This window comes from Procambarus clarkii, chromosome 81 (assembly GCF_040958095.1).
Source record: "Procambarus clarkii isolate CNS0578487 chromosome 81, FALCON_Pclarkii_2.0, whole genome shotgun sequence".
NCBI lineage: Eukaryota > Metazoa > Arthropoda > Malacostraca > Decapoda > Cambaridae > Procambarus > Procambarus clarkii.
Genome location: NC_091230.1, coordinates 22,853,095 through 22,870,368, shown reverse-complemented (window position 1 = coordinate 22,870,368; position 17,274 = coordinate 22,853,095). Strand labels below are relative to the sequence as shown.

Sequence of the window (17,274 nt, the reverse complement as noted above, 5' to 3'; positions counted from 1 at the left end):
ATTAAACGTTTCGTAACGTTTATTAAAATTTCACGTTAAATCTAATTTAATGTAAAAACACGTTTGCAATTTGTTTAACATTTGAATCGGGTGAAATCAAATTTTTAAGATTTTATTCTGAAATCATTAAAGGCGATTACAATTTCAGCACTTGCTATTCTGAAATTAGCACATTTAAAATTCATCACTATAATTATTTCATATATTCGTCATTTTTCACTAACTTTTTTGTAAATTGCTGGTAACAAGAACATACCATTTTCCTTTTTTTCTCTCGTAAATTTTCAATCTACTTTTTCCCAGTTTACATTGCTGATATATTATATATATCAGATATATTATATATATATAATATATTGATATATTATGTATTTATATCATTTCGATAGTAAATATTGACCCCAATTAACCTGCCCAATTCCATGAGGGAATTACGTCTCGTGACGTCATATTACGAATCACAGGTTGACCTCTTGACCTCTTCCCCCCCCCCCTTTGTCTGATAGTGTAGTTTAGTTAGTGTCTAAGTGTTTAGATGCCTCGTTAAGTGTCTCGCTCTTCCTCTCACGAGAAATATTTCTCCGGATTAGTCTGTGTAGTAGATCTTAGTCGTCTGTCAACCGAATCCGTTCAGTGTTCGCACTAATATTTGTAAGTGTACTTTTTTAGTATCTCTAAGGTCCTACTTGGCTTTAGATTAAGATAATTATAGTCGGTAACGTGTGATGTGAGGGGGTGTGAAGCACCTTTAGTTTCAGTAGTGAGTACCTCGTTAGGTGAGACTCACGACCGGTTAGCGAAGTGTAATTCGTCGTTAATTGGTAGTTACAGTCGAGTGCACATGGTTGTAATCAAGCAGCTCTGTGGAGCCATGCCAACACCCCCCCCCCCCTGCATGCTGCGCCCCATCACCCCCACCCCCCATCCCTCAGAGTACCGGCACTCACCCCCAACATTATAAGGACTATGCACAATCGTTCTCGTTACAGCATGAAGATGATGCTCCTCTTTCATCATATTCTGAGTAATGTTTACCTGCTCCAAGATACTCCTGTGGTATTTTGGTGCCCAACTTCGACTCTTGTTCCTCTTAAGTGCATCATGCCGAGTGAATGAATTGGGTATCATTGAAGATGCTGTCTGAATGGAATCTTGCAATTTGTTTTCTAACATGTGAAGAAGAGCTTCACATTTGAGATGTGAAATGTGGGTTGGAAGACACTATGGTCTGTGTTTACCAATATGCTATGAGTTCATCCCCTTTGTTTACAAACATGATAATACATATTGTGGTTCGTTTTTTACAAACTTCTCCCATTTTCCCCCATTTTCCCCCATTCTCCCCCCACTTATGTTGAACTCCACCTTGGCAATTTAAAGCAGTTTCCCTTACCATTAATGGCATTGTTCTAGCCCCCTCCTCCCCTTCTTTCCCATCTCTGTTCCGGATGGGAAGTAATATTTAACTTCCCATCTTTCCACTACCCTCCCAGAACACCCCCTGCCCCCCCCCCCGATCCCATTTCCTTGTGAGAAGGTGATTGGGTAGTTAATGCTTGTTCACTGTAGTGCTGTTTTTCGTCTGTGCATGCCGTATGGGTTAGTATATATATATATATATATATATATATATATATATATATATATATATATATATATATATATATATATATATATATATTATGGGGTTTTTTAACCTTGCATGGCGTCTAATTATTTTGTGCATGGCATCTTACGAGGTTGACCTCAATGACCTGACCTTTCTGCAGGAATATATAACTCAAAACGGTTATCATAAACTGACCTTTTGGCTGACCTGTATGGTACGAGTACAGTGTCCTGAATCTACACTGAGTGACTGGTCAGCTGTATGCCCCGGCAGCTCTATACAGTGACTTGTTGTATTGTTACAGTGACTTGATGTATTTTACAGTGTAGTGGAGATTAAGACTCGGTATAGTGTATGCTGATCTCAGTACAGTGAACAGTGACGGTGTATTGTGCACACTTACTATGAGAAACATTTGAGTCTGAAGTGAGTCACTACGGTGTAAAGTGAGATAGTGAACAGCACCGTCACTCACAATACTGAGCCCAGCAAGTCACCAATATGTAAATTGAACTGGTGACTCACTGAGAATCGTCACTATATTCATCATCTCATCACAGTCTACAATGAATGTTCATCTGTCATGTGTTGTCATCACTTAATCATTCTCGTCACTATTAATGTATGATGAAGGTCATCATCATCATCATCATCGTATTATGTAACTCATTGTAAAACATTTGCGAATTTTTCTGTTTTTTTTTTTTTTGTTCGTCACCTCACTTTCTCTCTCACTTTCATCCTCATTCACTCCCTCATGTTTGTTTTCTCATTCTTTCGTCTCACTTTCACTCACTTTCACATTGTTTCCTTCACATGTTAATTTTTCACTACGTGACTTCACTTAAATAATTACTGCTTCACTTCACCGTCACTTTCACTGCTTCATATTCTCTTCACTGTCACTACCTCATATCACCGTCACTTTCACCACCTACTTCCGCCATGTACAATTGTATCACTCGTGTATCACATACATGTATCATGTTTTTACCCTCATGTATCAGTGAGAACATCAGTAGGGAGCCGTGGGGGAGATTCGAACATTGGCGTGTGCATTTTTCCCTCATTTCCTACTCCCGCCCCATGGTAAATACGACCATTACTTCACTAATTACTAGTGCAATGATTTAGACTACAATCTAATTACCTCCCAATGCGTCATTTTTTAAATGAATTCTTCCGCCCCCAGAAAAATACCTGAATGTTGTTCGGTTTAAATATATTTTTTTGCGTCCGTCTGTTTGCTTCAAGCGGCAATAAATGTCTTAGAAGTGGGCAACCTCGTTCATCTTGAGCATTGAGAGAGAAGACAGTATTGCCATTGTGTACAAATCCACAAGGGCCGTGACGAGGATTCGAACCTGCGTCCGAGAGCATCCATTGTGTTTCTTGAACGTCGGGTCCACGGGTTTTTTTCTTCCCCTCGGTTGAGTTTGAAGAAAATTCTTCCAACTGGACTCTAAGTTTTTTTTCTTTCCTGGGATGGAAACCATGTTTGTGATTGGCCAATCTCGCGGGACCAGTTATCGTCCGTCAGGCAGCACCGGTGCGTCAAGGAATTGGGTATACTGATTATACCTTTTCTTATACATATGCAAATCATTTGTCTCCTTGAAATAGATTTGGAAAATTAACGTCTTTTGGGCCGACGAGAAATAAAAGTTATAAACATCTTTTAAAATTAGTTTATTGGTTTATTTATAGTTTTTTTTCTTAGTAAAAAACCTCTCGTTCGATCACCAGAACTGTTTTTGTTGTCACCAAGCATGGCATTAATTCGCAAGCCCAATCGTTTCCGTTAATATACCTGAATAGTTATGTTGGTCATGTGATCAGTTAGCATTTTTTTTTTACAATAATTATTCCCTAGTTACGAACCTCCTGCCATTACTATCACTGCTACCATTACCATCACTGCTACCATTACTATCACTGCTACCATTACTATCACTGCTACCATTACTATCACTGCTACCATTACCATCACTGCTACCATTACTATCACTGCTACCATTACCATCACTGCTACCATTACTATCACTGCTACCATTACCATCACTGCTACCATTACTATCACTGCTACCATTACTATCACTGCTACCATTACTATCACTGCTACCATTACTATCACTGCTACCATTACCATCACTGCTACCATTACTATCACTGCTACCATTACTATCACTGCTACCATTACTATCACTGCTACCATTACCATCACTGCTACCATTACTATCACTGCTACCATTACTATCACTGCTACCATTACTATCACTGCTACCATTACTATCACTGCTACCATTACCATCACTGCTACCATTACTATCACTGCTACCATTACTATCACTGCTACCATTACCATCACGGCTACCATTACTATCACTGCTACCATTACCATCACTGCTACCATTACTATCACTGCTACCATTACCATCACTGCTACCATTACTATCACTGCTACCATTACCATCACTGCTACCATTACTATCACTGCTACCATTACTATCACTGCTACCATTACTATCACTGCTACCACTACTATCACTGCTACCATTACCATCACTGCTACCATTACTATCACTGCTACCATTACTATCACTGCTACCATTACTATCACTGCTACCATTACTATCACTGCTACCATTACCATCACTGCTACCATTACTATCACTGCTACCATTACCATCACTGCTACCATTACTATCACTGCTACCATTACTATCACTGCTACCATTACTATCACTGCTACCATTACCATCACTGCTACCATTACTATCACTGCTACCATTACTATCACTGCTACCATTACTATCACTGCTACCATTACTATCACTGCTACCATTACTATCACTGCTACCATTACTATCACTGCTACCATTACCATCACTGCTACCATTACCATCACTGCTACCATTACCATCACTGCTACCATTACCATCACTGCTACCATTACTATCACTGCTACCATTCTCGTTATGACCTCCATTATAATGGTCATATTTCTCTTCTTATTTATTCTTATCTGGTTCTTGGTCAGTTTGTTTTCTCCCTTTCATTGTCTCTTCTTATCTCTCTCTTTCTCTCTCTCTCTCTCTCTCTCTCTCTCTCTCTCTCTCTCTCTCTCTCTCTCTCTCTCTCTCTCTCTCTCTCTCACACACTCTCTCCATTATCTCTGTTTCCCATCTTCCTTCTCTCTCCCCCTCCCTCCCTCTCTCCCCCACACCACAACGATGTAACTAATTCAAGTCTCTCATCTCTCTCTCCCTCCCTGCCCCTCTCTCTCTCTCACTCCACTCCTCCCTTGACGGAGGGCAGACGATGGCAGCGACGAAGAGGAATGCTGGGCTGACGTCTGCTGTACCGAGGGCGTCACTCAATGATGAGGAACTGGTGAGTACTCGCTCTGCGCCTCTAAGGGGCTCTGGGTAGCGAGCTCGGATCTGCTGCTGGTTCAGGGTCATTCACCTGACGCGCGAAGGGTTGGACTGGTGGGTGTGTGTGTGTGGGTGTGTGTGTGTGTGTGTGGGTGTGTGTGTGTGTGTGGGTGTGTGTGTGGGTGTGTGTGTGTGTGTGTGTGTGTGTGTGTGTGTGTGTGTGTGTGTGTGTGTGTGTGTGTGTGTGTGTATTGTGATATAATCTTTGTACCTATACCAGTTCTTTCTTTTTTTGAGTCAAGTGACATTATTATTAATTATCTTCTCAATATAAGTTACCATCACTGGTAATATATACGCCAGGACAGGTATTTGTCAGGTATTTACCCTTACGAAACCTCTGCATCTTCACTCGATCATGGAGACTTTGTTTACTCTATTTTCACTAAACAATTTACCAAACTTCTAAACTACACATGCTAAGATGATCATGTTTATAAACAAACCTCTTAGTATTTTGTACCTCAGAAACGTTGAACGTAAACAATATTAACGAAAGATGTACAGGTTTCGTAAAGTGTTTGGAGTAAATGCTTGTAAAAACCTGTCCTCACCTGTAAATAATTATCAGGTAAATCACTGCTTGTCTCTTATAACCATTAAAATCGTATATAAAAGAAGTTAGCCTCCTCCCCCTATTTTTACAAATTAACAAAATTTGCTGGATTGTACCTATTTTCCCCCTCTTATATTCCAGCTTGATTTGTTGTGCTTAAATATATATATATATATATATATATATATATATATATATATATATATATATATATATATATATATATATATATATATATATATGTCGTACCTAATAGCCAGAACGCACTTCTCAGCCTACAATGCAAGGCCCAATTTGCCTAATAAGCCAAGTTTTCCTGAATTAATATATTTTTTCTAATTTTTTTCTTATGAAATGATAAAGCTACCCATTTCATTATGTATGAGGTCAATTTTTTTTTATTGGAGTTAAAATTAACGTAGATATATGACCGAACCTAACCAACCCTACCTAACCTAATCTAACCTATCTCTATCGGTTAGGTTAGGTTAGGTAGCAGAAAAAGTTAGGTTAGGTTAGGTTAGGTTAGGTAGGTTAAGTAGTCGAAAAAACATTAATTCATGAAAACTTGGCTTATTAGGCAAATTGGGCCATGCATAGTTGGCTGAGAAGTGCGTTCTGGCTATTAGGTACGACATATATATATATATATATATATATATATATATATATATATATATATATATATATATATATATATATATATATATATATATATATATACACTCAGAGGTTGTCTTGTGTGTATGTGAGAGATTCTCAAGTACAGTATTGTTTGGTATACTATTTTCTCGTAGCTTCCCATCTCTCCCCCCACACCCAATCTCATTGTAAATACACACAGTATGATAGCAGTTTGGTTCTGTTTGTGCTATCTTACCTGTAGCTTGCAGGAACTCAGAGGACCCCCACGTCACTCCCTATGGCACATGCGCACTTGCCTCTTACGCCACTGGCACATGCGCACTTGCCTCTTACGCCACTGGCACATGCGCACTTGCCTCTTACGCCACTGGCACATGCGCACTTGCCTCTTACGCCACTGGCACATGCGCACTTGCGTCACTCCCTTGCGTAACCGCAAGTGACCCCGTTACTTATGCAGGCGGCCTCTTAATGCCTCGCTTTTTGAAATTTGTTTAATTTAAGCTTGCAGCTTTTTCCTCTTCTGTCCTTTCTTCCTTTCTCCCAGATATTCCCAGCCTTGTAAACAACCTAAACCTACTTTCAGCGGTTCTGACTCCTGTGACGCAGTGGTTCATACTCCTGTGAAGCAGTGGTTCAGACTCCTGTGAAGCTGTGGTTCAGACTCCTGTGACGCAGTGGTTCAGACTCCTGTGAAGCAGTGGTTCATACTCCTGTGAAGCAGTGGTTCAGACTCCTGTGAAGCAGTGGTTCATAGTCCTGTGAAGCAGTGGTTCATACTCCTGTGAAGCAGTGGTTCAGACTCCTGTGACGCAGTGGTTCAGACTCCTGTGAAGCAGTGGTTCATAGTCCTGTGAAGCAGTGGTTCTGACTCTTGTGACGCAGTGGTTCATAGTCCTGTGAAGCAGTGGTTCTACCTCTTGTGAAGCACTGGATTCCAACATTCTGCCCAGTAACCCAGCGTTTGGGTACCGGTTATCGTTGGGTTCAACCCTAGATTAGGTGTTTTGATGCCTACCCATGTCGAACCCCAAGGCTCATAACTCCAGCTTTCGTCTCCGAAGGGGTATATCTAGAGTATATTCCTGTAGTTTGGGTCTGGGAGTTATACTCCACAAGCCTGGCCAGGGACTAGTGGCCAGATTCACGAAGCAGTTACGCAAGCACTTACGAACCTGTACATCTTTTCTCAATCTTTGGCGGGTTTGTTTACAATTATTAAACAGTTAATGAGCTCCGAAGCACCAGGAGGCTGTTTATAACAATAACAACAGTTGATTGGCAAGTTTTCATGCTTGTAAACTGTTTAATAAATGTAACCAAAGTCGTCAAAGATTGAGGAAAGATGTACACGTTCGTAAGTGCCTGCGTAACTGCTTCGTGAATCTGACCCCCAGACTTGTAATAGCTTGATCTAGAATTGTTTTTCCTTGGAGTAGGCCGACATATTCCTTACAACATACTTGTTTCATTATTGTGGCATTACCTGTTAAACACATTAATAATTATAGTACGAGTGTCATAGGCCTAGGTAAGGTTGTTGTTGTTGTTGAGTTAGGGGCGACGACGATCGTGGGATCGGATGCGCCCCGGCGTACCCGTGAAGGGTGAATCGCAAAGCCAGGAAAGGCGAAATGCTAAGCCAAAACGCGAAACGAGTGACGCCAAGCACTAGAAACTAATATGCCACACGGCAAAGCTACGCACAAAGGGAGAGGCAGAAGCACATAACAGAACAGGGCAAACAAACAGCCAGAAGGGCACACAGCATGTCAGAGCAAATACACAGGAAATCAGAGCACATACTTGCCCGGGAACTTGGCCCGCGGGAATCTTACATTGAACGCCTCCCAGAGCACCCATTGCCAAGGGTCTCGTCCATCCACCGGGGACGCCATAACATCCGGAACCGGGGCAACAAACGCCCGCAAACTGGGGACCCAGATGGTAGTACTCATGAGGCGAGAAGTCGCCACTCGCCCCCACAGGAAGGGAACTTGCCCCCCACGAAAGCACTCCGGTCCGTCAGACAGCAGCAACCCGGCAATCTTCGACCAGTGACCCGGTGGCATCACAGACGCCGGCAACACGTCCCCCAGGGCCCCAACGCGCACCCGCACCACAGGGGTACCCGCGGCCCCGGGCACACCACCAGATGACAGCAGGGAACCCGGACGGCGCGCATCCTTCCGTAACGTCACCACCAGGCCACGCCCAGCACCAGCGTCCACACCATCCCTGGCAGCGGAAGCCACCACCCCCCACTGTGGAGTCCCCCGGCGGAGAGAGAACCGAAGGCACGTCCGAGACACAGGCACCAGCACCGGCAGGCACATGGACCTCCGCCACCACGAACCGCGGAGACATCGACGCATCCGTATCCACACTGTCAACACCCGAAGCCCCACAGTCACTGAAGTCACCAACGTCGGCCCAGGAAGAAGACGAACGCCGGGAACGTTTGGGCACCGGCCGGATATCGTCCGAGCCGGTAAGTGACCCAGAAACACGGGTACCACGAGCCGGAGGAACCGACGCCAGGACGGCAGCAGCCTCTACCACAGGGGGAACCGGGCCACACACAGCAGGAGGCTCCGCAGCCACCCCAGCACCAAGCACATCCGCGCCCGAGTCACGGACACAGGGCCAGGCGCAGCAGCAGAAGACGAGGGAGAAGACAGCGACGCCACACAGGGAGCTCCAGGAAGGCCCACGGGAGCAGCTGGGACAGCGACAGGATCAGGCAGACCAACCGACGGGACCTCAAGAACCGGAGGAGGGACGGCAACAACCGGAGGAACGGCAGGCGCCGCCGGGGAAGCTGCAGCAGCGAACGGGACGCTCACCTCCTCACCCCCGGAGTCCTCCTCCAGAGGGAGCGGCGGGAAATCCTCCTCACGGAACAAGTTCACAGGAGCGACCGGATCAGCAGTACACCCGGCAGCCTGATGCCCCAACAAGCCACACCGGAAGCAAGTACGGGGTTGCCGGACATAAAACACACGCACGTAGTACCCCAACAGCCGGACAGAGCACGGTATGTCCGACCTCAGTCGCATCCCGAGGGTCCGTATGTGAGTCTTCACACCCGAATACGTGCCAGACGACAGTGAGTTCATCCGCACACTGACGACGGAGCCGTACCTCTGGAAGAACCGCCGGAGGAGAGTCTCAGGAAACTCCATGGGGGCGCCATGAACACTGACATACGTCACAGCGCCACTACGGTCTGAAATGGTTACAGACCCGGTGCCGTCCTGTAACTGCAAAGTACGTCCCTCGTACCTCCGTAAGAAAGCACGGTACACCGCCTCACCCACAAACTTGACAACAACACGGTGAGCAGTTACCAGCTCAATGCCATCCCTGGAAACACAAACCGAAACTGTCTCTATTTTCCGCTTGTTACAACTTGTAATAAAGTTGTTACATCTTGGCTTAACGTATTTATGACGTATTAGAACGTTGTTACAACTTGCTATATTGGTTGTTATAACTGGTTAGGAGGTGTTAAAACTTGTTCGAACGTTGTACCAACGTCGTAGTTTCGGTGTGTGTTTGGCGGGATATACGTCCCCAACCGGGACACGAAGCATGTCACTCAACACCACGTCCACCAGCGGGTAACCAGCACGGCCAGTAAACTCCAATCCGATGGAGTTTAACCGCACGACAGCGGGAATAGGGCCGCCCATCGCAAAACACGCCACGTCTCCACCACCAGGAACAGCAGGGAGGGTAAACACCCCCACACCCCCTGCCGGCGAAAACGGCAACGATCACAAACTGCCGGAGCGGACAAGCGACACGTCCTCACTCAACGGCAGCGCAGGTGGAACTCCTAGGTAAGGTTAAGGTACACATTAAAATCACCGGAACGTTACGTACCTATGAGAAAAATAGCACGTGCTCCCGTGCACACCTCAGGCGCACGCGTATTACCGACTGAACCATGATGTGTCAAACAGGATCACAAGGAAGAGTAGATGCTTCATGACTGGCCTGGAGTTCGTAAGGCACCAGGTTATCCCGAGAGGATTTCGGGGCTCAGCGTCCCCGCGGCCCGGTCCTCGACCAGGCCTCCACCCCCAGGAAGCAGCCCGTAGCAGCTGTGTAACTCCCAGGTACCTGTTTACTGCTAGGTAACAGGGGCATCAGGGTGAAAGAAACTCTGCCCATTTTGTTTCCACCTCCACCGGGGATCGAACCCGGAATCTCAGGACTACGAATCCGAAGCGCTGTCCACTCAGCTGTCAGGCCCCCATTTTAATAACTAACCTGTTATTTTTGTATTAAAGTAAGTTTGTTAAGTGTTCTGGTGTTCTGAGAAGTGAGCTTTGAACACAGAGAATCAGCGAAGTACTTATTGAGAAAGCTTTTGAATGTTTAATCAGTTGAGAAATGAATAAAGTTGTGAACAAAGCATTTCATTCAGTAATTATGGCGGTAGCTAAAGGAAATGGATTTTGTCATTTAGAGTACGGGTTCATTAATTTATTTTATATCCAAACAATGGATATGCATTTATCTATATCAAACCAATTAATGTGCATTTAGCTAATTTATTTTTTTAAGTTTTCTTGATGTAAGAGTTTTGAGATTTGACCTGATATTGGTTTACATGTTATAGTTAATTGGTGTGAATCACTTCAATACTGACAGCTCTTTAAACCAGCGCAAATTAATTGCTAGTCAGACGGGAATTAAGCTGTTTCGTATTTAAGTTCCTTTACCAAGCTTATGGTTATTCAGTAATCCTTTTGTAGTTCATTTATTAACTAGATAACATTATCGTTATAGGGAGCCGAGCGGACAGCACGCTGGACTTGTGATCCTGTGGTCCTGGGTTCGATCCCAGGCGCCGGCGAGAAACAATGGGTAGAGTTTCTTTCACCCTATGCCCCCTGTTACCTAGCAGTAAAATAGGTACCTGGGTGTTAGTCAGCTGTCACGGGCTGCTTCCTGGGGGTGGAGGCCTGGTCAAGGACCGGGCCGCGGGGACACTAAAAAGCCCCGAAATCATCTCAAGATAATCTCAAGAATCGTAGGCTGTTGAACTGCGTCATGTACCAATTTAGAGGCATGGTACTCTAATTGCCAATTCGCTTGATAATCTTTGTAATAAGTGAAGCACAGAGACTCGGCCTCCAGCTAACAAAAACCATCAAACCAGCTTCATAACTGGTCCCTCGTCCTGTAATTGGGCAAGAGTTTGTCGTTTAATGAACGACTGAGCCAGTCGTTAACTAGCTTGTGAAAGACCTTAATACCCATATCACCGCTCGACCAGAAAGTTAGGCGAAACAAGGGCTTCACTCCACCTGCAGGCTGCACACCTACCATTTATACACACCTGCAGGATGCACACCTGCCATTTACACACCTGCAGGCTGCACACTTACCATTTACACACCTGCAGCCTGCACACTTACAATTTACACACCTGCAGACTGCATATCTGCCATTTACACACCTGCAGGCTGCACATTTACCATTTACACACCTGCAGGCTGCACACCTACCATTTGCACACCTGCCATTTACACACCTGCAGGCTGCATACCTACCATTTACACATCTGCAGGCTGCATATCTACCATTTACACACCTGCAGGCTGCACATTTACCATTTACACACCTGCAGGCTGCACACCTGCCATTTACACACCTGCAGGCTGCACACTTACCATTTACACACCTGCAGGCTGCACACCTACCATTTACACACCTGCAGGCTGCACACCTACCATTTACACACCTGCAGGCTGCACACCTGCCATTTACACACACCTGCAGCCTCGCAGCTGACTATACCAGAAGCTTTCCTCGAAAAGTGATTCGCTCGGTTTGAAAATTGCTTCACCTGCGTATAGAAATTATCATAATTAACGTAACCAAACTACCTTATCTTCACTAGGCCTATGTACCAGACCATAATATATATATATATATATATATATATATATATATATATATGAATTGATTTGATAGATAATGTCATTATTACACTCTATTACAAATATCAAATTCCCTTGGAGATGCTTGCTGGTTGGCGCACTTGGCAGGAGATGCAGTTGAGAGTAGAAAAGGCTATGGTTAAGCTATGCTAAGCCAGGCTAGGTAGGAATTGATTGCTACCTAGCAATCCACCAGGGCCATTCTCAAGTCACATCGACTTGAGAATGGTCCAGGACGGACCGAAACATCGTCGTCCCTTCACTTTCTTATGTGTGGTTTGGTCAACAGTAACTTGATTCGTTAGACAGTAACTTGTTGAACCAGTGGTTTTATGTTTACGGTAATTCAGTCTTCGAGAAGGCGGAATGACTCAGGCCAGACAGTAACTCATCATACCTTGACCAGACGATGAGTCAAGTGTTGACTTGAGTCACTGGATTGCTTACAACGCAGGCGTAGGTAGTTATCGATTCTCCCCCGATAACTCCTAACTCTTGGTAAATCGATAACGATTAAATCGTTATCGATTTACCAAGAGCCATTGCTAGACGCTACAATCAGCACTGGTAAGTGACTAGACCCTGTCTACGCCAGAACCAATTTCCTGTTCGGAGCTTAAAACAGGAAAATTGGGTACAAATCGCCGTCCCCTCCCTCTCTCTCCACTCTAGTCTGTCATATCACCTTGTAATTGGTGACCAAGGTCAGCCAATCTATCTCTCGACAAGGAGCTTAAGGATGACCTCCTAGCCTCACTTAAGAATGACCTCCTAGCCTCACTTAAGGATGACCTCCTAGCCTCACTTAAGGATGACCTCCTAGCCTCACTTAAGGATGACCTCCTAGCCTCACTTAAGGATGACCTAGCCTTAAGGATGACCTCACATAATATAGAGGCATAGATACTTTCTGTACTATCTATACTTTCCAGTATAAATTATCTGTTATAATTTGTTTCCTCTGCCCTTAACTCTATTCTATTTATTGGTCTTGCTTCTTTATTTATAAATAAGGAATTAGTCCCTTCTTTGTCTTTATTTTTAATGAGGGAGTTCGTCTTCCTCGTGTTAATAAAAAAATAATGTTTTCTTCTGCCATTAGAACTGTTTAATTAATTAATGTTCCTCTTTTATGGTAACTCAGGGTATTGTAACTCCAGTCTATATAAGAGGTTTGTCGTCTATATTGTTTCTCAAGGTTAAATCTGCCCTCCTTTTATGATGATTCTCTCTATCAAAACAATCATCATGTCTTGATGATTGTCTATGATGATTTTTAAGACGATTGTCTTCCTTTCTCATAATATTAAGAGGTTTGTTTCCTCCTTATGAACGAGGGGGTTAAGACAAATGAGAGAGGGACCTTCGACAAGCCGCCGGCTTCCTGTCCTCGTCGAGGCCACTAGGGTTAATGACCCTCAAGGGGTTTCCAAAGTGTTATCCTGAATTGGGTTCTGTCTCTTGAGAGTTAAGCTCTCACTACTTGTGAGGTTGTAAAACTCTTTTTTATAAGCAGACGAGGAGTCACAATAACGTGGCTGAAATATGTTGACCAGACCACACACTAGAAGGTGAAGGGACGACGGCGTTGCGGTCCGTCCTGGACCATTCACACAACCGACTTGAGAATGGTCCAGGACGGACCGAAACGTCGTCGTCGTCCCTTCACCTTCTAGTGTGTGGTCTGGTCAACACTCTTTTTTTTATAAAATTCACTTTTTTCTCCGATTTATAAATATACGTTGAAACGTTGCAGCTTTGTATGGTTCCTGTACTGTTTATACAACAAATGGTTAAAGTTTTTGTACTGTTTAAACCACATGGATATAACCACTACAATTAGGCTCTTACCACTTACCTCTTTTAGGTAAGTAATTACTTTACCTTAAGCCCTATACTCCCTACCTTATCCTTCCTACCTCCTTTCCTCATCTAGGCCTACCCTTCGAGTATACTACAATCCCGAACATAATTCAGGATAGCAGTATACTCCTTGTATATGGCAGTATACTTCTCAGGCGAATACGCCTCTGTGTATAAGCATGAAATAAGTTAAGTGTTTAACGTGTTGAATAATCTAACACAGTACTGCCTCTTCCCTGAAACTAAATTAGACAAGATGAATGGGGTAGTTAGCCCTCTTCTTGAGACGGGAGGACGTGCGTTACAATAGGGTGTGACCTAAGAGGTGACCAATGGGGGGGCGGGTCACGTCTGGGGGGTCATGACCCCCCCTCTCTAACCACCACCATCTAAGAGGTCACGACCCCTTCTCTCTCTCTCTCTCTCTCTCCTTCTTGATGTGACCCGCCCATCCAAAAGGGGTAGTTAAAAGGGGGGATCCCTTTATTAATCGCTCAGTTTCTCATTTCCATCTTCCTCTCTTCTCTCTCTTCTGTATCCTCCTTTCCTGGGCTTAGGTTCCAGTAAGTACAATGTTGCTATTGTTATTCTTCATATACTTATGGATATACCCGCTGCGATGGTTAAACTATCCTCTGTTCATGCCTATCCACGCACCCCAAATCCATCTGCCCATCCATACATGCTGTCATGTTTACATTTACTACACATGTATCATCACGTATCCATGTTAATGCCGTCATGGAGACATATTCATGTTATAGTATATACATGTTCATGCCATCTTCTATCTACACGTACCAGCATGTATCCACACGCCCATCTTGTATACATATACTTATTTCTATGTATCCACGTCTGGTTATGTATACACACGCTAACAATCATTTTCTCCATCTATTAGTGATAATAGTTTTCTCTGTAACGATCAAAAACGACTTCGTCAGCCGGTGTACGACACAATAGTTACGTCATATGTACGTCACATATACGCCACATGTACGTCACATGTGCCGTCACATGTAAGCCACTCTGTACACAGGACTGCACTGATACAAGTCTCCCGTAGCGCTGAACACGCTTAAGGATGTACATGTGATTGTGACATATTCCAGGTTACACCTGGTATTCAGTCTTGTCTTCTGGTGCATACCTGACTTCTCCTCCTCCTCCGTTTCGCCCAACCTGTGCACACACATGTGGCCCACACACACACATATATATATATACACATGTGTACGTGGAAATCTTTGCAAGCGGAGCATCGAGGCCTGCTGGAACCTTTGGAACACTGTAATGTGATTCATCTTGAAGCCTCATCACTCTATTCATCACCTACCTCACTGTATTCATCACCTAACACAGTGTACTCCCCACCCACTACACTGCACTCATCAACTATCACTTCACTCATCAACTATCACTTCACTCATCAACTATCACTTCACTCATCGCCCAAACACACAACTCATCACCCCAACACACTACAATCATCCACAACTCATGCCTCATCTCACAGCACGTTACTCATCTTCCATCCACACTCAGCATGAGTCTTACTAGAAACAGCTTGTACATTTTGCTATGTTTGCTCCTAGAGAATGAGACCAGAGAAGCGAGGTAGTGAAATGGTCCGTTTAAGGTCACTATTTGGCCGTAGTGCACCTTGTATAGACTCATCAGGCTCGATGAGTGTTCACGAAACTCATCAAGTTTGATGAGACACTTGCGAAACCTCTATATCTTTCCTGAATCATGTGGGCTTGGTTAATGTTGATTTAACAATCAGTTAGGGTTTTGGGGGATTACGTTGAACTCCGGTGATTGTAAAGTGTTTAATTTTTAACCAAGCCGGTGTGATTGAGGAAAGATGTACTGCTTTCGTAAGTAGTTGGGGGTATAAATGCCTGATGAATGCTGGTTTGGACATGATCAACCAGGTTATTATGACGTTTTTTCTCTGCATAGAATGAGCTATACTTTGCTACTGTCCAGTCAAAAGCTAGAATAGCTCTTAATCATTTTTTTTTTATATATTTTGTATGGTAAAGCTTCGTAGCTTAGTTGATTCATTTTGTTGCTGACTCATTTGCTTGCAACAGAGTTTGATATTTGCGATCCATAATTGAGATAACTAAACATGGTAATGTTTGATAGCGTAGCTGTTGTTGATATTTGGCTATCCTGATACGAGCCACAAGGTGCTATGTTAATAGTCTATTGCATTGTTCATAGCGCTCCGCCCCGCCCCTACCTTCCTTTGCCCCTTTTGCAACTGATCACTTGTTTAATGCAATGGCTTCTCACTAGCACCCGTGGTCTGCAAGGTGCGTAAACCACGCCAAGCGCATTGCACTCTGCACTCCTGTATTGTCCCCCCCCCCCTGTCACCTGTCTATCATACTGTCCCTTCACCTTGTTCCTTCATTCGGGTCCTTCTCCTTGCCCCCATCACACTGACTCGACACCTTGCCCTTCACTGACTTCTCATTGTGCCTCATTGTACGTCACTGTGTAAGTTACATCCTCTTGTTACCTTATAGGGTGACGCTCTTCCCCCACCCTCACCCTTCCCCACCACCAAACTTCCCTACACCACCACTACACTTCCCTACACCACCACCACCCTTCCCTACACCACCACTATCAAAGACAGCTCCCTGTAATAAGACTCCATCCTCCAGAATAATTATATAAGACTTAGAAAGGTCAATTACGATATGGATGTTGTTTTAATATTGTCTACGGTGAGGTGAGGGCCGCACGTCTTTTTCATTATAAGGGACGCCTCATTTAGTTTAGAATTATATCTGACTAAATAGTCATTTTTTCCCCGATATTGAAATTATGATAGTCTATGTTAAACCATTTTATTTCCCCGTTTTCTTACTTATTCTGTATTTTCTACTGCTAATTAATTATGTAATATTGCTTTACAGTCAGATTTTTGTCCTTCATTCTATTCACAGTCTGATTGATCCATTTATTGCTCTTTTGTCTGTAAGTGTTGTTCTATGTTCTGTAACTGTTCATTGTATGTTATGCGTTGTTTCCGAAGTTTTCCTGCTCATAAATAAAGAATATATATATATATATATATATATATATATATATATATATATATATATATATATATATATATATATATATAAAGTAAAAAGTCTGTATATTTTCCAATTCTTTCAGAAATCAATATGATCGTGGCTG

General features: G+C 43.7%; 1 protein-coding gene across 1 annotated transcript in view; it reads left to right on the top strand.

Moving 5' to 3' along the window:
* Window positions 1-17,274, top strand: part of unc-13 — a 241,694-nt gene that overhangs the window by 140,058 nt on the left and 84,362 nt on the right. Inside the window, exon 4 of the mRNA XM_069315567.1 lies at window positions 4,928-5,002. Coding sequence (XP_069171668.1) covers window positions 4,928-5,002 — 75 coding nt within the window. The remainder of the gene's footprint in view (window positions 1-4,927; window positions 5,003-17,274) is intronic.